Source organism: Sturnira hondurensis, unplaced genomic scaffold, assembly GCF_014824575.4.
Source record: "Sturnira hondurensis isolate 20B ecotype Veracruz unplaced genomic scaffold, ASM1482457v3 Scaffold0021632, whole genome shotgun sequence".
Lineage (NCBI taxonomy): Eukaryota > Metazoa > Chordata > Mammalia > Chiroptera > Phyllostomidae > Sturnira > Sturnira hondurensis.
Window position 1 is genome coordinate 3519820 of NW_028094263.1, and position 23644 is coordinate 3543463.

The window sequence follows — 23644 nt, forward strand, 5'->3', positions numbered from 1 at the left end:
CCTGCTGTTAAGCACTTGCCAGCACCCCACTGGGGAGTGGGATCAGTTTCAAAGCCAGGAGCATCCACCTGCGTGTGCATGTGGGACACCACGCATGTGCTGGTGTGCACCATTCCAGGGTCTGTGTGGGGTCGTGCATGAGTGCACAGCACTCTGTGTGCTGATGTCCCTGTGGCCCCTGGGTCATACCTGTGTGGCACTGCCCTCCTGGTTGTGAGAGGTTGTATGTGGGTGTATGCCATGTGTGCTGGGAAGACTGTTACTGCAGGTGGGTGTCACTGGGAGCCTGGTATGTGAGGAAGGGTGTGTGTGTGTGGCTGGGACTGTACACGCCTCATGTATCTGGAGCTAAGTGTGGTCAGGTAAGTCTGGAGGACGGTGGGCGGAGACCCTCGTGTGCTCATGGGCTATGCCTGAGACCAGAGACACCCAAATCCCTGAGCTCTGAGTTCTCAACGAGGTGGTGGCTGAGACCCCTGCACCAAGTCCCACTCAGTCCCTCCTCTGTCCTCGGGCTCAACCACCTGCCAGTCTAGCAGGGAGTGCGTTCCTGCAGGCAGGAGCTCTCTGACTCCCCAGGTCAGTTCTCTGTGTGTGCTGGGCACACCAGAAAGGAAGGCCAGCACCAGGGGGCACTGTCCTCTTCCCTGCCCCTCATCCCTGCTTCGGGGTGAACTGTCTCCTTCACACCATCTCCTGACCCTGCCCTGCCCTCCCCTCCCATCCATAGTTTGCTTTTGCTGGCTTCACGGGAGAGGCAGGAGAGTTCAGCTCCTGCAACACCCACAAGGCCAAGGGTCCCAGGAAGGGGGAGGGACATGATCACCATTCAATCAGCTCACCTACTCACTTGTGGGCTAAAAGCCTGGGCTGGGCATCCCTCTGCAGCAGAGGGCTCTGGCCGAAGAATATGGGCTCCCTGCACCCTCCTGCCCCTCTCTGGCTGCCCCCCAGCTTCTCTGCCTCAGGGAATTTGTCTCCACATCCATACTCCCCAACCCTGCCGCTTCTCGCCAAGAAGTCCTGTAGGCCTCTTGCGCCAGGCACATGGGGAGGCAGCTGCGGGCTCCCCTACCTACAGGCCCAGAAGAGGAAGAGCTCAAAGACAGGACTTGGGAGAGGGACTGAGGTGAGAACAGGCTTTCTCCCCTGCCATCTTCTAACTCCAATCCTTCACCCATGGTCTGGCCTGAACCCTCCCTCATTCCTCCTCCCTGGAGCTAGCAAATCCGCCGCTCCCCCCCCCCCGCCCCTCCCCCTGCGGCAGTGGGCCACTGCTCATCTCCCTGCTGCTGGCCCACACTGCCCCAGCACCGGCCTGAAGTCCCCAGCCTTATAGGGAGGGAGGGGGGACCTACAGTGGGAAACATCCAGGAAACCAGATGGCTTGGCTGGGCTCAGAAATGTGCCCTGCTGTCTTCACTGGGAGTTCTTCCTAAAGTCTAACCTAACGTTCCCCCTCCTGTGGCCATGCCCACCACCTCACTGGCTGGAAGTCGGACCTTCTTCCCATCCCAGCCAACCTTGTCCTTCAGCTGAAGCTGAACTCCAGCAGCCGAAGAGCCAAGTTCCAAAAAACGAAAACAAAAGTCTCCACTTATCCCCAGTGCTCTTTATCTGTACGCCCTGCCCTCCCCTGCCCCCAGCCACCACAAAAACCCACAGGGCATTGGAGCCTTCGTCCCCAAATGAGTCAGGGCCCCTCAGAGGGGTTCAGCTGGGGCACAGGAATTTCCCTTCATGCCAACCAAGGGCCCTACTTCATATTGACCTCTGTCCAACCTCCTGGGCCCAAAGGGGCAAGAGTGGCTTCCCCACTGGGAGGGGTGGGGCCTCCTGTGAGCCCATCCACCCAGGCCTGGAAGCCCCTTCTGCCTTGGCCTCTTATCACCAAATACCATCCAAAGGTTGATGCTAAAGTACGGAGTTAGGGGCAAGAAGTGCTCAGGCCCGCTGAGGGGTGCCCCACAGTATGCCCCACATTTTTATTACAAGAAGTAATGGAAAGAGAAGCTTCTCTCTAGGTCTGACGCCCCTGAGGCCCCTCAGCAGGGTGCCCAGAGGCCAGCTGCAAATCTTCTCACTCCCTCCTCCTCTTGGGCCCAAGAGAAGAAGATTTTCCCGATGCGGGAGGAAGCACCGTGGCAGGGGAGGTGCCAGGGCCAAGGAAGTTGGCTGGCCAGGCAGAAGAGAGGCAGAAGAGAGGCAGCAGGCGCTCCTGCTGACCCCTGTGGAAGCGGCAGGTCCCCCGCACCCACGCTGCATACATTCTCTCTCTCCAAAATAGCAGCTCCGGGGTGGGGGCAGTTCTCAGCCCACCACTCGCTCCTTCCCGCTGTGTGTTCACAGCCCTCTGGCTGCCTCTTGTGACCTGGTTTCCCTGCCAGGCCCTTCTGTTCTGCCTCCGCCCTCAACACCTTGCTCTCCCAGGGACCGGGACCCCCTCTGGCCCCTCGTCTGCCATCTCCCGCCTACAAGCCACGGCTGCGGCATCACTCCCTACCCTCTTTGGGACAGAAGTCAATGCAGTGCACATAAACTGAACACCAAATGCGAAGGTTTTTATTTTGGCGGTGAGTGGCGGCGGGGGGGGCGGGGCATCTGTGTGGTAGTCACTGGGACAGGGGATAAAAATGTCAAAATGGAACAACCCTGGTCCTTCTCTCCAAGGATCTCACAAGGGAGAGGCCTGGCACCTTGGAGCTCCTTGGAGAGAGGCTGCACCAGGAGACCCTAACAGAGCTGGAAGTCCCCTAACCCTTCCATGCCGTGGCCCTCGGGCCAAGGTCCCACACCAGACCCTGGTCCACTTCATGCCCCTTCTAGAATCTACTCACAAGCCCCCTGCTATGGTTTAGACTGTTTCTTATGCAGAATGTTCTCTTGAATGACTCCCAGGTTGGTGGGGGGCAGTTAGGGCTCTTCCTTGGAAATGCCCAATTTGACANCTCACAAGGGAGAGGCCTGGCGCCTTGGAGCTCCTTGGAAAGAGGCTGCACCAGGAGACCCTAACAGAGCTGGAAGTCCCCTAACCCTTCCACGCCGTGGCCCTCGGGCCAAGGTCCCACACCAGACCCTGGTCCACTTCATGCCCCTTCTAGAATCTACTCACAAGCCCCCTGCTATGGTTTAGACTGTTTCTTATGCAGAATGTTCTCTTGAATGACTCCCAGGTTGGTGGGGGGCAGTTAGGGCTCTTCCTTGGAAATGCCCAATTTGACATTGGAAACAGGACAAAGAGTTGGGGTCATCTCCACTGGGAGGGGGGCCCCCAGGACGTGTTCTCAGGGGAGGAAGGGGTGTGTGGAGCAGGCTCTGAAGAAGGAGAGGGTGAAGGGCTGGGGCATCTGGGGCTGAGGGGTGTGGAGGCCGGGATGGGGTGTCTGCCCAACCTGAGGAGGGAGAAGCAAGAGCAGGTACGTTTCCCCCACCAGGGGCCAGCTGTGGGGCCGCAAAAGGCATGACCTTCTGCCCCCAGCACCGTGGGAGTGTTGGAGGCAAGGAAAGACAGCCTCAAAGGCCTTCCCACGGGGAACCACCCCCCCCCTTGTTATTTCTGGCTCCATTTACTTGGTCAAGAAGGGTGTCAGTGGTAATGCAAATCAGGAGGTGTTGGAGGTGCTGGCCGACACCCATCCTGTCCCCCTCCCAGCCCCTCCCCTATGCCCACACTCACACAGTCGACTGGAACATCTTCGAGGTGCGCCTGGTGCCCTCGCTCTTGGCTGAACTGGCATGGGGGGTGTGGGGTGAAGCCTCCAGTTCTCAGGGTTTCCGCTTCTGCCGCAAGGACAGGGGCTGCCCCCAAGAGGATGAAGAGGCCTCCAGCTGATGCCCAGGTCCTCCCCTGCCCCAGTCCCCTCCTGTCCTCTGCCCTGCCAGGCCTCCCTGGGTCATTAACATCTAGACAGTCAGTCAATGTGCCCAAGCAGGGCCTTCTCTCCCAGCCTGCCCCTGGGGGTCCACAGGCTGGCGCCTTCTCAGCAGCACCCTCACAGCCTCTGCAGGTATCGGTTAGCTCTCAGCAGGCACATGGGCAACCAGGGGGCAGAGCTCTGAGTGCCAGGAATTTCTCTGGAGTCAACCCAGAGAAATCGGGGCAGGGCAGCGAAAGGAGCGGTGCTAGTGGGCCTAGCTCCTCTCCCTCGGTATCTGACCTCGGCCCTCAGGCACCTTGTCCTACCCCTTCCCAGTTAGGCCCCCCTGCCCTTGACGTTTCATTCTGGAGCCAGGCCTCACTTCTCCCTGAGGTAGCCAAAGCTGCTCTCTTCTTGCCCTCGCTGAGGGAGAAATGGGACCAGGGGAGCTGGCTGCTCCACTCCCCCCACCCTAAAAAGATGCCACTGAGTGAAACCCCCACCCCTCTGTTCCTCATTAGTCCTAATCAGCGGGGTGAGGTGTTTCTCATTAGCACGCTGACTCACCCACACAGCCCTCCCTTTTGTTGGCAATCAGCTTCTACACACACACACACACACACACACACACACACACACACACACACACCACCAGCCTCTGGAAGGAGCTGTTGCTCCCATCAGCTGATGGCCTGACACAGCATGGGGACCAGGAAGGGGGTAGGGTTCTCGGTGGGAGCTCTGGCTGAGGAAATCCTGGGTGGAGACGGGGAGGGCTGTAGGGTCCCTGAAGATGAGGCAGAGACGCCTGACAGGCAGCTGGTGGATGAGGGCGGACAGGCTGAAGCTGGAGAGAACGTTGGGTATTGGCCTTTCGTTGGGCACTTGGAGACAAACGGACGGCTTGGTCTGTGTGAAGTGCCCCTCACCCTACCCCTCTGCACCCTCCATGGCTGGCTCTGGGTCTGTGCTGGTAGGAGTGAGTGGGCCCCCCCCCACACACCAGGTGTACTTCTTGCCTCAGCAGGGGGTCTTCCCTCCACTTTGCTCCTGTGGAAGTTGTCCCACCCTCCTTACCTTTCCAGGAGCCTAGAAATCCAGATCCCTTTGCCCCCACACTCTCAGACCCTGGTGCCCCCACATTAGTCCTACAGAGAAATGAGGATCCTGTGTCCTTCTGTCTGATCACAGTCCTGCTTGGGGAGAGAGGGGTGTGTTGGCAGGACTCCCAGCCCCTCTTCCAGCACCCCCCACCCCATATCCTCTCCTTTGGTGGAAGAAGAGCATTCAATGGAAGGCTGTGGTTCTGGAGGATCTGGGCTGGGGGCATACTTCTCTCTCCTTCCCTGCCAGCCCCCAGCAGCTTTCTCCCCTGCACCCGAGCCCTATCCCAAGTTCCCAGAAACCAGGGAGACAAGCTGCCAGAATCTGCACCATATGTCTCCCCCAATGACACGGGGAGAGTCCAGGCTGCAGGAACCCTGGGTGCCTTCCCACCAGCCTGTTCCTCAGACATGCTCAAGGACCAGAAGTGGTTAGCTGGGCCACACCCTGCTTCCAGTGCATTCCCAAGTCATCCTTTGCCCCTTTCTCAATGGCTAGGATTTCTCTTTGCTTAGTGCCCTCTGCCACCTCCTACTCGTTGATGCCCTTCTAGCAAACGCTCCAGAGACCCACACAGGATGCAGACCCAGAGCCTGGGTGCTGCCTTCCTCCACAGGAGTTGACTGAGATGGGGGGAGTACCAAGGGGCAGCTCTAGAACCATCTTTCCCATGGCCTGTGATGTCACCTTTCACAGGGACGGCCGTTCCCACCTTTCCCAGCACTCAGCACCTGGCTGCACATGGAATCAAGGCCAGATGACCTTTTAGCGGAGCGAGGACACTGGGAAGTCTCTCCAGGAGGATCTGGATCTTGACACTGAATGAGGAAGAATGTTCGCCCTGGGTCTGGAGCTGAACCTCAGGCTTTCAATTAGCAACTGCCCCCACCTTGTGATTTTAAGGGTAAAAGGGTCATGTGGAAGTTAGACACCCAGAGCTGGTGCATAAGTACCTCAGGCCCTTTCTGCAGCCAGAGGGCAGCCCTGGCTGGGGCAGGAGTCAAGGGTTCATGACCTGGCTCTGACCTCCCAGGCTGTGAGACTTCTGAGGCAGCTGCTAAGCTGGAGCCCAGCCCTTCCCCTGCTCATGAGGACTCATGAGGACATGGAACACAGATGTTCTTCCTCTTTGAGGTCCCAGCCTGGTCCCTGGAATGCAGAAATCATCTGATGAAGAAGTAGCCTCTACTGACAAATGGACTCCCAGGGACTCCCAGGGAGGGCTTCAGAAGGGAGGCCTGCCAGACTGGTGGGGAGGGAAAATTCAAGAGTCCCTGCCACCTGCTCAGGGCTGGGGTGGCTGCTTTGTCATGAAGACACCCTCTGCTGCTCTGTCTGTCCTAAACAAACTCGTCAGAGGTCACCTATGGCTGATTGCACACTGGCATTTCCAGAATCGCCTGGGAATGTGGGTGCCCTATGCACCCCGCTTGCCCACTGACCGTGGTGGTGTATCCTTGGAAGAGTGTGCAAGACCTCTGGCTACCACGGGATCTCGCCCCGCCCCGGCCATGGAGGGCACAGACTGAGCGCAGATGGAACAGGTAAGTTTTATTTGGACTTTCAACTTGTTCAGGGGGCTCAGGGGCCCCCACCTCCCCTCCGCCTTCCCCCTCCCCCAGCTCCTGTCCTTGGGGGAACATTCAAGGTACAATGCCCCGAGTCTCTGGAGTCCTGGCCCGCCCCCGCAGCCTGACGCACCCCTCACTCCTGCGCACTGAGGCGGCGGGGGGCCTGGAAGAGTTGGGTCAGAATGGTGCATGCACTGACGCCAGCCCGGCAGAGGCCCGGGAGAGCTGGCAGTTGCGGGGGGGTTCCTCGTGGGTGGCAGGCTCTTGCTGTAGGAAGCTCCCCACCTCCGCCCCGGGCCCCATGGCCCCCTGCTTACCCATCCTTCTGAGGGTACGACTCTGAGGTAGATTTCACAGAGGGAATGTGGGTCGCTGGGGTGTGGGAAAGGGGTTAGCTCTTTTGAATTTGATCTCCACAGCACCCCGGGCCCATCCTTGTGTTCTGGCCTGGGACACAGGGCTGGTGACACCCACCCAGCTAACAGAGGCTGAGTCACCCACGGCTGCAGTGCACCTGTTGGTGTCAGGAGCTCTGCGGGGCCAGAGGGGAGGGGAGCAACTGCCACGACAATCTGTGCCTCAGTGCCGGGGGCTCCAGGCGGGGTGGGGGGCACGGGCTGAGAAGGTTGGCACAGAGTCCCCTGGCCTGAGGGTCATGGTGCAGGGACCCCTGGTCTACAGGACAGCCTCTTTGGGCTGTACCCTTCCAGCCCTCCAGGGCCCTCTCTCTCCTCTCCCACCCTCCCTGTTCCCCAGGGTGGGCAGAGGGGGAGAACAGGGCTGGCCTGCAGAGAATGGCAAGAATCGAGGTGCCTCCTTCCCCCAGTGGCAGCCATGCCGCAAGCCTCGAGCCGGCCGTGGGATGGAGGAACTGGCATCAGTGTGCAGGGCAGGCTCTGGAACCCCACAGGGAAATGTCCCTGGGGCAGAGCCCAGCCTGAGAAAAGACGGATGTCTCGGGAGGGGCTGGGGGAGCTCCTGGAGTCCTCTGATACCCTCCCTCTACCCCAGGCCCAAGCACTAGATACCTCCTTGGAGCCAACTGTGTTTGAGAACAGAAGGGCAGAGGGAGAAGCTGGGTGAGGTATACCCCTCCCCGTCCCAGCCCCGATCCCCACCTCCCATGGGAAGCCAGGGAGCTGGGGAGAGCCTCGACTGGCCTCCTGGGAAGAGCCAGGGCTGAGCGGCGCCTGGACCAGGGAAGACAGCACACACGTTGACTTGTTGACTCAGTAGCTAGTGGAGGTATCTGGGGGTCGCAAGGGGCAGGGCCCCCCACGAGATTCATGCAGCATTCAAAGTGAGTGAGTGCTTGGGGGTGATGGGAGAGGGCAGAGAAACAGCCAGTGGGTGGGAGAGGCACCCTAGATCTTGCTGTTCTCCAGGTGGGAGTCAATGTGTTTGATGAGGGCGTCATCCGGGTACCCCACAGGGAAACCGAGCTGGCAGAGGGGGCAGCTGCGAATGTCAGAGCCCACTGTCTCCATCAGCAGCTGCGGGGAGAGACAGAAGTCACTTATGGTCCCCAACCCTCCCCCGTGGTCCCCACATCCCAGCCTGCTTTTCCCTGGGACCCAGGGCAGGGAGGGCCGCAGCATGCAGAAAGGTTCTGGGCGTCCTTTATCAAGCACCACGCCCCTCCTCCCTGTCCCTGCCCACATTCCACGTTCCACATCCACTCCCCGACCCAGGGAAGACGGTCCACAGGCGGTAAGTATAAGGAAGCATGCACGCTCAGCCTGCCAGGACATCTGCGGTAATGAGGAAGGCCAAGACCCAGACGTGCCCCCAGAGTGACTAAGCGCTGCCAGGTAACTCAAAGCAATGGATAATCCCAAACAATGTACAACCCCAAAATAATTTTCTTTCTGGCTTTGGAACACATTTTGGTTCTTCCAGGTGACAAGGGTTGGATCTGACATTCAGGAAACTCATTATGTCAGTGAAATGATAAATGATGGAGCCCTGAGACGGGGTTGCCTTCCAAGACAGACGGAAAGAACAGGGGCCCTGAGGCCCGACGCTGGGGGAAGTGGACGAGCAGGCCTGCCCTGTGTCGCCCACAACCCCCAGGATCAGCATCACCAACATACAAGCAGACGCTCACTACCCAGTGCCCCACTCATTGCTCACCCAGTGCTCATTGAGCACCCAGTGCTCACTCACTACCCAGTGCCGTCCTCATTACGCAGATGAGGAATCTCAGGATCTGGGAGGAAAAGTGACGTGTCTGAACCCTGATGGCTACTAAGCAGTGGAGTCTGGAAATCAAAGCCAGAACCATGGTTTGGCAGACCAGGCCATAAATGGAGCCCTGAACAAGGTTTGGTGGCACACAGGGACCTCTGCTACCTAAGCCCTAGGGAGGTGAGGGGGCGGGGTCAAAGGCAGGGAGCTCAGCTCATCAGGTGTGAAGCAAGGGTGGGGCTATCAGCTCTCTGTCACCCACTCACGTTGATGGACGGCCAGGACTGTGCGTGCTCAGCGTGGGCATAGGCCGTGGCTGCGGGCGACTCGGGGATGGGGAAGCCGGCGCAGAACGAGGCGCAGCGGATGGTGCCCGCCTCGGGACTGGATGGACTGGGGGGCACGGACCACTCCTCCTCCTCTGACGGCTGCTTCTCGAAGCGCAGACGGATGCCCTCGAAGGCGCGCCGCGGACTGAGCGGCCTGCCAGGACCGTAGAGCTCCGCTGCACCATAGGCCCGTGGCTTGGGCAGCGTGGCCGCCTCGGCCTGCAGCCAGGACGGAGAGGCGCTCGCGTAGCCCGCGCCCTCGGCCAGCTCTGAGTAGCTGCGCCGGCCCTGGAAGCCGGCCTTCGCGTGGTGGCTGGTCGGCTTGGCGTAGGCGCGCTCCGCCAGCGACCTCTCCCCCGGTGGTGGGAGGGGCGGCGGAGGCCGGGGCTGCGGGGCTGGGCAGGCTGGGGGCCCCGGGGAGCGGCGCTGAGGGCTGGGGGACTGGCACTGCGGCAGCGGCACCGGCGATCGGCGCTGCGGGACAGGCGACGGGCAGGAGGGCGAGGCGGGTGAGCGGCGCTGCTGGGGCGAGGGGCACGGGGGCGCAGGGGAACGGCGCTGGGGAACCGGGGACTGGCAAGGGGGACAGGGGGGCGCTGCTCGGGCAGGAGGGGATGGTGAGGGGCACTGGGGGGCCGGAGAGTGGCGCTGTGACAAAGGCGAGTGCCTCTGGCCTAGAAGAGAAGCAGGACCAGGTCAAGGGACAGTGGCAAGGAGAGATGTCTGAACTGAGGGCGTGGGGCTTGTCTGCAACCAAAGCTCACCCAGTCTCCTCCCAACAGGAGTGAAAAAGGATCGGGCAAGGGGAAAGGAAACAGAGGGTGGCCCCAGGACACAGGACGGTAGCCATAGCTCCCAACCTCGGGGTCCAGCCCTGGGGTCCCTGCCCAGCCCATCTCACCGCCACTCCTGGCCTGCTCTTGCAGCAGAGTCCTCAAGATTCTCCCCTGCAGGGAACTCAGCTCCCTGAGCCGGCCCAGTTCTTCTGTCAGCTCTGTGTAAGCCAGTGCCAAATTCACCCTGCAGGATACCCCAGTCCCCCCAGGTTATGGTTTGATCCTGCCCATCCCCCCCGCCTGCCCTGATCCTGGGGTCAGAGGACAGGGAGTAGGGAAGAGAAGGGAAGTGGGTTTACCACCACAGCTACAGAGCAAGAGCTGCCTCTGCCCCAGCCCCCAGGCCCCTCCTCTCCTCCAGGGCCCTTCTCCTCCAACTGAGGAAATCCTCTTGGGCTTTAAGGTCTACCTTCAATGCCACTTCTCCCCAGGAGACTCCCTTTCCTCCCAGTGAATGGTACCAAGGGCTCAGGCAGTGGTTCTCAGACTACAGGCTGATAAACTTGAAGCCCAGTCTGCTCAGTCCAGGTCCAATGCCCTCGCTTCCATCTCAAAGCTGCCTCTGAGCTCCTTTCAGCCTTGTACTTCTCAGGAGCTACAGGGGCCCTTCACACAGAGATCTCTGGGAACAGTCGCTGTGCCCAGCACACCCCAGGGGGCACCACTCACAGTGAACACTCATCGAAAGTTGCCTTGTTCTGGAACTTCACTGGGGACTCCCTTGAAGGTGGAGATCGTACCGCCACCTTCCTAGCATTTTGTCTAGGGCTGTTACCCACTGGATGTTCAGTAAGTGAACAGTGAATTCAGCCTCTCCATCCATTTTTCTTTGTCTCTTTCTCCCCCCACTTCCTACTCAGATCTCCTGTGCACCACCCTCACAAAGCTGGAACAGACTCTGAACTTGCAAAGATTCCACCTACTTCCTTTTCTCCTTTCTCTCTAGGTCTCGCTGACCCAGAACCTCTTGAAGGTTATCTCTCTCAGGGCAGCCCCTCCCCTACCCCCCACCTTGGCCTGTTTACGCCCAGAGAGACCTTCCTGACCTCACCTGAGGCTCTGCCTTGGCCTGGGGTCACTGCCTTCTGTTCTGGGCTTGAACAGAGCCTGGGAGGCAGGGGTTTTGGTTTTCTGCCTCACCAAGTGCGAGGGGCTCTGGCACTTTGTGAAAATTGGAGCTGGGGGTGGGGGGAGCGGTGGGCAGAGGCTCAGCCTCTCCAGGCAGGTGTCCTCACGTGGGAGGGGGGGCTTCCACCCCAGGAGCTGCAGGGGCATAAGCAGGAACGAGGTGGGGAGTTCTCCAGACCCTGAGAGCCCTGTCCCTGTCCCATGGTAATGGACTTGTGAGAGAGGATGTATGTGGATGGGAGGGAGTGAGGTAGGCGTGAAGCCACCAGTATGATGAGGCTTGGTGTGAGAGTGAGTGAGTGTGTGTGTGTGTGTGTGTGTGTGTCTGACCCCAGAGGAGCAGAGGGGAAGTCCTGAGGTTAGGGCTTCAGAGGGCAGGAAAAGCCTAGGTGCAGAGGGCAGATGACTGAGCGCCCTCGCTCCCACTCTCCACTCACTGGCTGGCTCTTACTAATCCTGCGGCAGAGCTGGGTGGTGGGGGAGACAATGGCCCCTCCCACAACAAAACTATTTTTAACCCATTGGGGCCAAAGCAAAATGACTGCACCCGGGCTGGGCTTCTGGGAGACAAGCCTAGTTCTCAGGGAAGGAGAGTGCCCACCACCCGTCTGATGATGGGCGGAGGAGGGCAGCAGCAGAGACAAGGGAAGGTCTCTTCAGGAAGCCCTGCTGAGGGGCTGCAGCCCTCAGTCCCATCGCATTCAGGCCCCGTGTCTGCGAAATGTGGCCTGTGTCCACCCATACTCATCTGATGGGCCTGAGGGGGAAAATGCCACTTCCCCCCTCAGACTGGAGGGCCAGTCTCTCTGTCTCTCCCATCGGACTGGGGGCTTTCGAAGAACCATGCCAGCCCCTCAGTGGTGGGGATGGAGGGTTCTGGGCGGGGCAGTGATTGGGAGTGCCCTCCTCTGACCAAGCAGCCACAATCCCCCCCTCCCCCTTTGCAATCCCTGCTGTACCTCAGGTGACAGAGGCAGGTTTCTGCCTTCACACCCCGCCTCGGAGATCTCACCTGCCACACTTGGTTCCCAAGCCAGTATCCCTCCCCTGCTTGCCTCCCTCCCCTTTCAGGAGCTAGCCCAGTTCCCACAGCCCAGCTCCTGTCTTTCTCCTCACAACAAAACAGGCAGAGCAGCAGGAAATGGAAGGGAGGCGTCCCTGGCCCAGAATGCCCAGCCCCTCTCACAGCTCTACAGCTCTGACCTAGGTGCCTGGGGTAGGTGGGGACTGTCCTGCTGGAACCCCAGGCAGCCCTCACAGAGACCTCTGAGACCTGGGCAGGTGGTGGGACCTACGCCCCATGATCCTTTGGGATCTCCCCCTTAATTGGGTGTCTCTCCCTACCTCACTCAAGGTGCACAGGCCCAGGCTGCGAAATACGCTAACGACCCGAAATGACTCACATTAGAACACACTGCCAATTCAGTGGAAAAAAATCTCAACTTCACAGCACAACCAAGAGTCGTACACATGCACCTGAATGCACATTCTGTTTCCTGGCTTCCTGGCCCACACCTGAGTGCTATTTTCCACTATCGAGACTGCTCAGGAAGGTTGGGTCAGGTGAATGGCAGCAGCTGGCTGCATTTGGGTGCTTCTTTATTGCTTAAACTATGGGGGAAAGTTCTGCGTCTCTCAGAACCTGAGAGGGACCGAGGGAGAAAAGAATCACAAATCATCATTATAAGCACTCACAGGCCAGGCATTGTGCTAAGAACTTCACTTAATATTCACAACAACCCTACAATGTTGCCACTATTATCTCCATTTTACAGGTGAGAAAACAGAGGTTTCCAGAGCATAAGTCCTTGGCCAAAGTCTTAAAGCCTAGTTGTAAGGAGTTACTGGAATGAGAGCTCCAAAGTCCAGGCGACCGACCACACATCCACAGCCTGCCCTCTAAAAGGACCCACACAGTGGGGGAAAGGAGAGATGAGGCAGCAAAAGGAAAACAGGAGGAGGAGGAGGAGGAAGAGACTGGGAACCACCAAAGTGGCCTGGGGGCCCTGATCGCCACCACCCCTGCCCTGGGAAGGCGCTAGACACGCGTGGAAGTGGAAGGTCAGCGTCGGGAAGAGGCTGGCCAAGGTCACACAGCAGCGGTGACACAGAGCAAGGATGCGAACATGCTCTTGGCACCTCGGCCCGTGGAGCTGGCACCCTCAGAGGGGCCAGAGTGCAAACGGCAGAGCTGGCAGAGGGGGCACCCTCTGCTGTGGCTCTCCCCACCCCTCCCTGACTTATCCTTTCATCCCTTCTGTCCACAAGTAATTCAGGGATCTCAAAACTCACCTGGAAATAAAAACCTCACCGTTCTCGATAAAGCTATTGAGGTGGGAAAGGTCACAGACCCGAGTGTCCTCCTCTCTAACAGGCCTCTTTCTGCCCCAAACCAGCTGGGAGACACATAGGCTTCCGAGTGCAGAGTCCTCCCCAGGGAAGTTCTCTGCGCGCCCGGCGCTGCGCTGGTGCAGCAGTGAGCCTGTGGCAGTTGAAATTCAGGCCAGAGTTGGGTCATGGATTAGACCTAGGTATGGGCTGAGGTCAGGGTTAAGGCTGGGGTTAGGGTCAGATTAGGGCTGGGTTGGTAGTTCATTTTCAGTCAGGATTGTGGACAGAGGAGTCCGGATGAGGGATAGAGTTAGAGTCAGGAATGGGTTCTGTATTGGGGTGAGGATCGGGGTGAGGACAGAGCTGGCCATGTGGTCAGAATCAGCAACTGACTCAGAATCAGGAGGAAAACAGGAATCCAGCATTCCCAGCCCGTCCTTCCTCGCCCCCAGCGCCCCGCAGCTGCCCCCCCCATACTGTCACCTCACCCCTGTGGGCCAATTTAGGGACCGAACTTTCCACCACCCACAGGCACACCCTACATTAGTCTTCCCACCTGACCCTCAGGGAGGGGACCACAGGCACCAGGCCGTGGAGCGGACTTGAGGTTGCGGGCCAGGGGTAGGAGGAAGTTGCTTTGCAACAACCCAGTGCTCCACCACTTCCTTTCGGGCGCCTTGAGCCCCTTTACGCTCCTCGACCAGCTGTGACTTGCGGTCCGCAGAGCCGGGCTCTTCACGGCAGCCCTGCCGCGCTTCCAGCGCAGCCAGATGTTCCCTGGGCCTAGACGGCCTGCCCAGTGCAGCCGAAAGGGACAGCGCACAGCTCGCGGAGAGGCTGGGAACCAGAGTCCCTGGGGGAGTGAGGGGGCCGCACACCCCAAATTGCCCAGGACTGCCCAGGTTCACACTAGTTGCCCCAGCATAATTATTAATAGTCCTCCCTTTCACTTTCAAAGTGATCAGGTCTGATCAACAAATCATCTGGTTGCCGCTGTATTAGGGACTCCAACCTGAAGAAGAACCTGAACCAGAAAAAAACCGCGCCATGTGCTCAGGACCTGCTTGATATTTGCATTTAACTTCTCTGATTACTTCACTTCTGTGTGCCTCGTGCTCAGCTGTAAAAGCGGGCACTGCCTTCCCCGCATCTTGTTTTTGTTTTGTGGGCACCCAGTGAGGTTCTGCAGGTGAACTGCCCCCATGGTGTCTGGGGAGGAAGGAGGGGGGGGAGCGCCTGGGAGACAGGTGGGGAAGTGGCAACCATTGGGTCCTCTTTTTGGAGAGACCAGCTCAGTGACTTTGCAGCTCAGTGACTTTGCTCGAAAACTGAGGGGAGGATGTGGAGTTTCCCATGGAGGGAGGGATGTGGTAAGGGCTGCTCTCTGCCTTCCTGGCAGGGAAATGGCCAGAGACAGGTTCAAAGCCAGCCGACCCCTCAGACCACACTGAGGTGGGAGTGGTGGGCCTCAACTTCAGAGCCCCCCCCACCCACAGGGAGCTCCCAAGTCTGCGAGTGTTCAGGGGTTAATTCCTGCGAGTGCTGCTGGGTGCCCTGGCTGAAGGAGACTTGAAAGAAAGGAAGTAGGGAGGGTGAGAAGCGTGAAGGGGGAGGCCTTGGGCCGGCTGCTTCTGGGGCATGAGGCTCAGCTCAGGGTACATGGGGGTCTCCGACTTCCGTCCTGACCCACCCCACACTGCCCTTGACCTCTGTGCAGAGTTTCCATCCTCTCTCGGAGTTCACACTTCTCCCCCACCACTAACCGCAGCCCACGCAGAGGCTTGTGGGCGGAGAGAGGGGTGTGGGGGGTGGGCGGAAAAGGGCCTAGGCTGCAACACTGAGCCCCCCACGTTGGGAAAAAAGAAAGACCTATAGTTGTCCCCCTCATTACTTATACTGAGCCCCATGTTTTCTCACGGTGAACCCCCCACAGGTGAGCTCCCGGGTTCACTGAGCCCTCATTTCCCTCACTGAGTCCTGTCCACTCAGAGTCCTCAGACCCCTGAAGGAGCCCCCTCTCCACAATTCCCCCTCCACCCTCAGCACTGGCCACACCCTCTGAAAGGCATCTTCGATGTGGGTTCTGCACCTCCCACCTCTGCTGGGACCCTACTGGGGTCCTTACCTCCCATTCATCTTCTGGAACAGAGTGGTCTCCCCTCCCACCTCCTCCCTCATCACTGCCTTTGGCCCCTGAGTGACCCTCTGAAGCTCTTCCTCTGGGGCAATATGTTCCCCTGGTCATGGGCCACCACGACCCATGTGGGAACAACCAAAGGGGCTAAAGGGCTGGGAAATTTTGCCCAGAGGCCAGACCTGGAGAGTGGCAGTCTGTTCTGGTCTGGTCTGGGTGCCCATTTTCAGAGGAACACTGATGACCAGAGCTTGTAGGCCTCGGGCTGGGATGGCAAGAACCAAGAAACCTTGGCACTGGGGCTGCCTCCCAGGTCTCAGCACGAGTAGGACCCATGCCAGAGAATTAACAGAGTTGGAAGCAATGGGGGGGGGAGCTATTTTAACACCCAGGACTCCTACAATACAGCTGAACACCCTGGCAATGCCCCTACTGAGAATAAGTGGGAACCTTTCAGGGGACACAGGAGATTTCCACAAGGGAGTAGGCTAAACGCAGAAATTTCTGTGCCCTCTCTCTGGCCTTGGCACACCCTGCATTCCTCTTCTGGGTAAACCCACAAGCAAAATTCCCACTAGCTGGAGGGTCAGGCAGGAGTAGGAAGAAGGGGAGGGGCCGGCGGGGGAAAGCGAACTGACTGCCCGTGACCGAGGTCTCCTCAGGTGGGAGGCCAGGGGAGCAAGTGTGGGGAAGCGGACTGTTACCAAAAGGAGCTGAGTTTATAAGAAAATAAAACTACTGGGGGAGTGAGGATTTCCTCTGAGAATTAACTCTTGCCAAGCTGGGGCTGTCCGGAGATACTCAACCTGAGAGGGTGAGACTGGGCAGGCAGGGCCTGGCTGGACCCGAGAGGGTGAGACTGGGCAGGCAGGGCCTGGCTGGACCCGAGAGGGTGACACTGGGCAGTCAGGGCATGGCTGGCTCTCGGGGCAGAGGTCCAGGAGGCCACAGGCAGTGTCTGAACTATGGGAAGGAGCTGGGGGAAAGGGAGTAAGACCATCTCATCCCTATGGCCGAGGGGACTGGGGGAGGCAGATGCCTTGGGAGGGGAAGGGAAAGCAGCTATTCTGGCCAGAGCAGCAGAATGGAGGGTCTGACCTCCACAAGCACCTTCTGGGAGGGGTTCTCTTTCACCCACTCACAGCCTCCACCCCTTGGGATCCACCACCTCTCCTCTGCCCTCACCCCCTCGTCACCTTCCTCTCACAGCTCTTGGCAATGACTGCCCCCTGAGCCCATGAGGAAAACCTGGGGCTGGAGAAGTGGAGTCAGTAGAGTAACATCATTCAGGACCCCAGGTTCCCCGCATTCAGAGTCTGCCTGCTCAGATTCCGGCCCAGCCACAACCCCTGCCTCACTCAGAAGTCAGCCACCTGGGGGAGTCTCACTGCCGGTCTTCGAGGAGGGGTTGGACTTAGTGACACATAAAGTGTGACTTTTGGGGCAAGATTCTAGAACATGCATCTGCAAGTGCATGTGTGTTCCGGGTCTGGGCACACAGATGAGGATGGGCCCTGAGCCCCAGCCGCAAGCGAGGGCGGACCCTCCCCACCAAGGCCCCCAGTGCCCAGAAGCAGCCTAGCTAGGGAGTCCCGCCCACCAGTCCCACAAGCTGCGTTCTCACCCCCCAGCTATCTGAGCTCCACCCGGGCCCTCCACCCTGGGTACTGAGGGAGGGGAGGAGTATCCTCAACTGGCCGGAAGCTGAGAGGAAGGAGAGGAGGGTGGTGAGCCCCTGCTCCTCCCTGGGCCTCAGTCCTCCCCTCCAGGAAAGTAGGGAGTCTGTGCCACGCACCCCTTCTCCAGGGAGAGGGCTTGGCGGAAGGAGGTTTGTGCTCTATTTCCCAGAAAGTGGGAGAGGATTAGCTTGCTGCAGATGTGAAAGGCATCAGGCTCACTGCCGCCAGGCCAACCTCACCCTCTCCCTTGCTGCCCAGTGCTGCACCCAAAGCTCCCAGCATTAGGCTCCTCATGGACAGAGCTCCCTCCCTACTTCCTGCTTCCCCTCCTTTCTGGCAGGGCTCCCAAGGGACACCCCAGCAGAGTACGTTCTAATTCCCCTCAAGGAAGTCTCTCCAACCCTAAGCCTCAGCTTTCTCTCTCCTGAGATAGAGGCACCACAAATCCTGAAAGAGGCCACCTCCTCCCTCCTTGTCAGGGAGGGGAGGGTGAACCCAACTCCTGGGCCTTGTTACTGGGACAGAAAATGCGGCCCCAGAGAGGCCCCCCAAACTCACCAGGGGACATAGAACATAGCAGCCAAGTCTCTGAGGAAGTCTCTCTCAGCCCCTGACACCCTGAGGAGACACAGGCTTGGGTACCAGCGGAAAGCAGAGGGAGCCTACCAGACCCTGCGCAGCCCAGAACCTCGCCTCCTTCCTGTGGAGGATGCAGAGGCGCCGAGCAACCCAAGCCCCACAGTTCTAATGGCTCGGAAGAGAGGCCCCTCAAACAGCAGCAAGGGGAAGAGTCAATCAACGGGGGGCCTGGGGAACACCACCCCTGGGGTAGGAAGGCTAAGAGGGAGAGGATTAGCCCTGGCTGGTGGAGCCCAGTGGATTGAGCACCAGCCTGAAAACCAAAGGGTTGCAGTTCAATTCCCAGTCAGGGCACAAGCCTGGGTTGCAGGCCAGTTTCCAGCAGAGGGTGCGTGAGAAGCAACCACACATTGATGTTTCTTTCTCCTTCCCTTCGCCTCTCTCTAAAAATAAATAAATAAATAAATAAATAATTTTTGTTTTTAAAGAGGGAGAGGATTACAGATGTGACTTACTGGTCATCTCCAACTCTTTTGACCCATGCCATCTCCCGCTCCGACTGGTTGGCGGCCAGGTCCTGAGGGAGAAGACGGAGAGGTCAGATGCCAACCTCACTCGGCTTGGACTCCCATTCTCGACCATTCCCAAGGCCCGGCTGCACCCAGTGAAGCAGTCTTAGACCTCCAGATGCTATTTCCAGCTGCCCCCAGGCCCCCACAGAGTTGTGGGGGTGCTGGAGCAAGGGCCAGGGTCCATACCCCACTGTCATTTACCTGGGCCCGGGTCTCCTGCAACTGCTTCAGCTCCCCCTGTAGCCGTTCACACTCAGCTTGGAGCTGCTCCTCTCGAAGCTGAGCCCCCCGGGCTTCTCCCTGGGCAGCCTCCAGAGCCTCTTCCAGACGCCTCCGCTCCAGCTCACTCACACTCAGTGGCGTGGGGCCTGGCCAGCCTGCTGGCCGGGGAGAGGACAATGTCAGGCTGAGTGCAGCTGCTGGGCACCTCCACTGACTCCAGGATCAGCACAAAATGAAAGAGGTGAGGACTGCAGCATGGGACACTCAAGACAGACAGCTGGAGGACAGATAGCCCAGGATGAGAGATACCTCTACTGAGGGCAGTGAGGAAGGAGGAGGTCAGCTGCTTTTTCTAATCTTCCCGGAGGCCAGGGAATTGTAAGATGGCCTCTTGGAGGACTTCCCCAGCCAGACTCAAGTCTCTGAGCATCCTCAGGAGCCTCTCCTAAGCACAACCTAAGACAGGCAGGGGACTCTGTGGTTGGGGTGCCCTCTGCTGGCACCTATGAGAATTGTATGGGGGTGTAGCCATGGTTGCAGGAGTTGAGTGGATGTCAGCAGCAGAAATTGGGGTAATAGTGGATGAGGCGAGTGAACAGGTGGTAGAGAAATTCAAAGAATTATAATGGGGTGTTGACTACCTGTGTCCAAAGGTATGGAAACGGGAGTTCGCCTTGGGAAGTTTGGGGTGGGGAAATGAGGGCTCACTAAGGTCTCACCGTGACTTGAGCCAGATCCCGCTCTCAGAGCCAAGTAGTGCAGGTCCAGATCAGCACAGGGTGGGGCCGAGGCAGGCGGGGGGCTCAGGCTGGAGAAGGCGGTGTCCTGGAGGCCTTGTTGCTGTCGCAGCTGCTGCTCCAGACCACAGATCTGCCGCAGGTGGGTCTCCACCAGGGCCCGCTGTGTGGGGAAACAAAGGAGTAAGGGTCTGCACAGGCCCAGGATGCCCCTGTAACCCCCCAAATCTAGGACTTTGCCTCATCTGAATAGCCATCACCCCCAAACTGAGCAGACAATAGCCCCAGGTCATGCATCCTAACTGCATCCTCCAAGTGGCCATGAGTTCGAGGTCTCCTCTCCCAGCAACTGCAATGCAGATGTTTCTGGCTACTGCCCCTTGCAAGGGCAGAGTTAACACCTCTTCCATGTCACCAACACACAGGGACACTTGTAAGAACCTTCAGTGCCCTGTCTACACACTGCCCCAGGAGCATCTCCATATGTGACAACCACTCTGCCTTCATCTACCTCATCTCTACACAGGGATAACAAACCACACCTACTGCTTCGAGCTGATACGAGGATGAAAATGAGTAACTGTATCTAACGAGATAAGAATGGTGCCTGGCACACAGCAAGCACCATGTAAGTGTTTTTGATTATTAAAGCAGAGCATTTTCTCACGAATGCCCACAACAGCTCAGCGAAGTTATTTGCCCCAGTTTTCAGAAGAGGAATGGAGGCTAAGTGACGACCCAGGCGACAGCGAGGAGTCGGCAGAGACCATGTCTCCTGATTGACACCCACTTGCTCCCATTAATGGCCACACCCTGACCCAGAATCACACAGTGCCAAGATCTATCCCAGCAGCCACAGGCACTGCTGGTCACCTCTGCCCTCACCTACAAAGCCTGCCAGGAGCAGTGCTGTAGGCATAGCGTGGGCCCAGCAGGAGACCCAAACATACACAGACACATGTTCTACAGGGTCGCTCACAAAGTCACCTCCAGAAACCACATATTCAGGATGCACAGTCACTCACAACCTATTTGGCACACAGCCCCACTCACAAGAGCCCCCAAATGAGGACTCACAGACACACACGAGCACAGCAGGGTGTACTCCACAGCACACACACAAGGCAACATACAACCCAGGGCACACTCTTCAGCACCCAGCTCCCTGGGCCTCACCATCTCCCCCAGCTCTGTCTCCAGGTCGCTCTTCTCCACGCAGAGTTTCTCATAAGCCTGGATCATCTCCCCGAGCTGTTCTTCCTGTTCTTTATTCTTCTGCAACTGGATGGGGCCCGGAGGGGTGGGATGCATGCCAGTCAAGCCCATCAAAGACTTAGGGGCTGAGCAGCTCCCTGTGCCTTGCACCCCCACTCCCAATGCCTGGTAAAGGGGCAGGAGGAGCTGCAGCCAACTCTAGGGAGGACCATGGTCATCTCTGATCCAGGGGACAGAGGGTCAGAGGCTGGTGGGTGGGGGAGGTGTCAGAAATTGATTGGAGCAAGCTTGGGGAAGGCTGTGAGGCCTGCAAGGAGCTCACCTCATGCTGGAACTGGTTGAGCCGTTGCTGTAGGCTGACCTTCTCCACCTCCAACAAGGAGCCATCCTTGATCTCATACAAAGAGAAGCCATGCTCCTCTCCAAAGTCATTGATCAGTGGGTACTGTGGATGATGGGGCAGGCCCTCAGGAGAGCTGGTGCCTGGCTCTCTGCCCAGGCTTCAGTCTCATTGTGCCCCCACCCTACAACCTGTCTCAGAGTCCCCCTTCTAGTGGGATCCGTACATGTAAATTCCCATGGGCCTGTAGGCATCTCCCATTAACCAGATCTTTTTCAGATCCCAGGTCCTGGCACTCCAAAGCAGATCCCTCCTGATCTCCTCCTAGTTGGTGCTGAGCTCTCCAGAGTTTCCATCCAGAACAGCCATATCCCTCACAGGGGGCCTTCAAGTTTCAAGAGTCTGTACCCTGACCCCTCTTGTGGTCCCTGGAGTCTCTGCTGAATCCCCAGCTCCTGCCACTCAGCAGCTTCCCCACACCCACAGCCAGACCCCATCATTTCCAGGTTCTGACCTTGATCTCATAGACTTTGAGACGATGGCGGAGGGTGGCGTTCTCCCTCTCCAGGCCCCCCAGCCGCTCCTTGATGTCTCCATAGGCTGTGATGAGGGCAAAGTGCGAGGCGGAGCACATGTCTTCCCCCAGCGAGGGGTCTCCAGGAGCGTCCAGCCACACCTCACTGGGGCCCAAAGCTTCCTGGGTCAGGATGCTGATATCATCCTCAAACATGGACTCCATGGCAAGGGCCTGGGCAGCAGCACACCTTGGACCTCCTGGGAGAGCAGGAGATGATGGCCTGAAGCTTGTACCCTGATACCCCTAGTCCTGGCCTGGGGAGCCCTGTGACCAGCTGAAATACAGCCTGGTCCTGCTCCATGGTCTCTCACAGCCCCCTCCCAGACTACCAAGCTCCATCTTTTCTCTGCATCCTTTAGGGGAAGGGGCTAGGCCCAGGTGAAGACTTGTAGGTGAAGGAGTGACAAGTTGGGCTAGCTAGCAGCAGGGAAGGGCTCCTTTGGGAATCCAGTGGACAGGAGAGAGCTGCCTTTCCAGCACACCGCCCAGTTGGGGGCCTGCCTTGACTCACTCCTCGGGCCCCTTCTCCACCTCAGAGCTTGCTTCCCCAAATACCTCTCATCCAAGCTCCTCATCCCAGGTCTCTGGCATCCCCAGCTCCCCACTAAGGAAGGCTCAGTGCTTCTGGGAGAGTCAGCCCTGCCACTGTCAGCACATCCTCTGCTGGGCCCCCACCCAGTTCCCCAGCTTCCTCCTGCCGGATCCCAGAGTTCAGGAAAAGGAAATGCCTCCCCCACTCACACTGGGGCTGTGGCAACCCTCCAGGCCCTCCTCACCCCTGACCTCAGACATGCAGGAAAAGTCTACACAGAGTGTCAGAGGGTGCACAGAGGGGGAGGGGTCTCTGGGAGAGGGCCAGGGCCCAGGTGAAGGGGGCTGCCAAAGAATTCCCAAGGTCCCCCTGTGGGCCTGCAAATAGAGATATGGGTAGCTCTGGGAGGGGGCAGGAATGACTCAGGGCTCCTGAAAGAGTAGGCTAGGCGAGGGGGTGCGTGTGTACTTCTCCTGGCCCTGTTTATGAATGTGTCTGTGGTTGGCATGTGTGGGGGAATGTGTGTGTCTGTGAATGAGTGTAGGTGTGTCACAGTCAATGAGTGCCTTGGCGGGGCTGCAGGTGGGGGTCGGAATAGAGTTGGGAAGTGGCCGTGTGTGTTTTGTGTGTGCGTGGGTGCACGCGTGCGTGAGCGTGTGTGAAGGGTGGGCACGTTCGGGCCGCGGGTCACGTGAGGCACTATGGGAATGTCCGAGGTGTGTGCGCGCGCGCGCCGGAGCCCGTGTGTGCGTAGGACAGGGGGCTCCTGAGGTGTGAGTTGAGACAGTGGGGTCCTCGACCTCCCAAAGCCCAGCAGCAAAGCCTGGGTTGGAACCGGCGCAGGCCCAGCCCCGCTCCTGGCCCCTCCACCCATTAAGTGACAGGGAAACGCGTGTGTCCGGGTGGGTCTGAGTAAGGAGTGTGTGCGCTTGTTTGTAGGGCTGGCCCCACCTTTAACCCCTTCCCCCAAGGCCCATCCCCTTCCCCCAGCTCCGAGGGCCAGCGGTCATCACACCCCTTCCACCGCCAGGCCCCCTGCCCACCACTTCAGGCCCAACCCCACTAGCGGGGGGCTCAGTCCCCTGGGCCGCCTGGACAACTGTTCCTTTTCTCTGCATTCTCCCCTCCGCTCAGCGGCTCCGAGTGAGAGCCACGGAAGGCGGATGGGGAGGGGGTGCCTTCTCCCGCCCGGACCCCTTCTGCGGCCCCTTTAAGAGCCGCCCTTTAAACCCCTTCAGCTCCGCCGACAGAAATTGTCGCCCCTCCCCTCTCGGAGTCTGAGACCACACAGCCCCCTCCCCCCGCTGCTGGCCTGGCCTGGCCCGGGGTCCCCCAATCCCCGAGAGGGGGAAGGGGCTCCGGAGGCAGTGCGGCCCGAGGAGCAGCGGATCAGGGCGAAAGGGGAGGATGCGGGTGGCAGACGCCGGACCCTTTCGCTCCCCGCCAACCTGGGCCAACTGCTGGCCAACCTCCCGCCGCCTTCTCCCGGCCCCAGCCCGCTAACCGCGACCCCTTGGGGGGGCTGGCCTCGGGCGCCGCTCCCCTCCCCCGCCCAGCCCCGCCAGGGACTCACAGCTGCTGCCGGTTCCTGCTTGTAATCGCAGCTTATCCCCTCCGCCTGCTCCCTCCCCAGACGGGCACCGGTGCCCCCACCCCCCTGGCACCGAGCTCTGCACTCGCCCTGTCGCCGCCGCCGGGTCTCTCCCCACCCCCC

The 23644-nt window shown here is 59.1% G+C and overlaps 1 protein-coding gene and 1 long non-coding RNA gene across 4 annotated transcripts; both read right to left on the reverse strand.

Annotated features, from left to right (window-relative positions):
• Positions 1 to 6497: 6497 nt before the first annotated feature.
• TBKBP1 (TBK1 binding protein 1) lies at positions 6498 to 23621 on the reverse strand. 3 transcript variants are annotated; one of them, XM_037033358.1, is made up of 10 exons: positions 23504 to 23621; positions 21336 to 21595; positions 20804 to 20926; positions 20443 to 20547; positions 19249 to 19429; positions 18509 to 18687; positions 18251 to 18312; positions 9950 to 10068; positions 8986 to 9722; positions 6498 to 8025 (listed from the first exon to the last, which is right to left on the reverse strand). In XM_037033358.1, the coding sequence occupies exons 2-10, from the start codon at positions 21558 to 21560 to the stop codon at positions 7897 to 7899; spliced, it is 1860 nt and encodes a 619-aa protein (XP_036889253.1). In that variant the 5' UTR covers positions 21561 to 21595; positions 23504 to 23621; the 3' UTR covers positions 6498 to 7896. The 3 variants fall into 3 exon arrangements, with proteins under 3 accessions (XP_036889253.1, XP_036889251.1, XP_036889252.1); XM_037033356.1 differs by lacking the exon at positions 23504 to 23621 and adding an exon at positions 21954 to 22860; XM_037033357.1 differs by lacking the exon at positions 23504 to 23621 and adding an exon at positions 21954 to 22859 and having other exon boundaries at positions 18509 to 18684.
• LOC118978097 (uncharacterized) lies at positions 10717 to 11521 on the reverse strand. The gene is made up of 2 exons (XR_005064651.1): positions 11025 to 11521; positions 10717 to 10966 (listed from the first exon to the last, which is right to left on the reverse strand). It is a non-coding gene; the product is annotated as an uncharacterized LOC118978097 (long non-coding RNA).
• Positions 23622 to 23644: the final 23 nt, after the last annotated feature.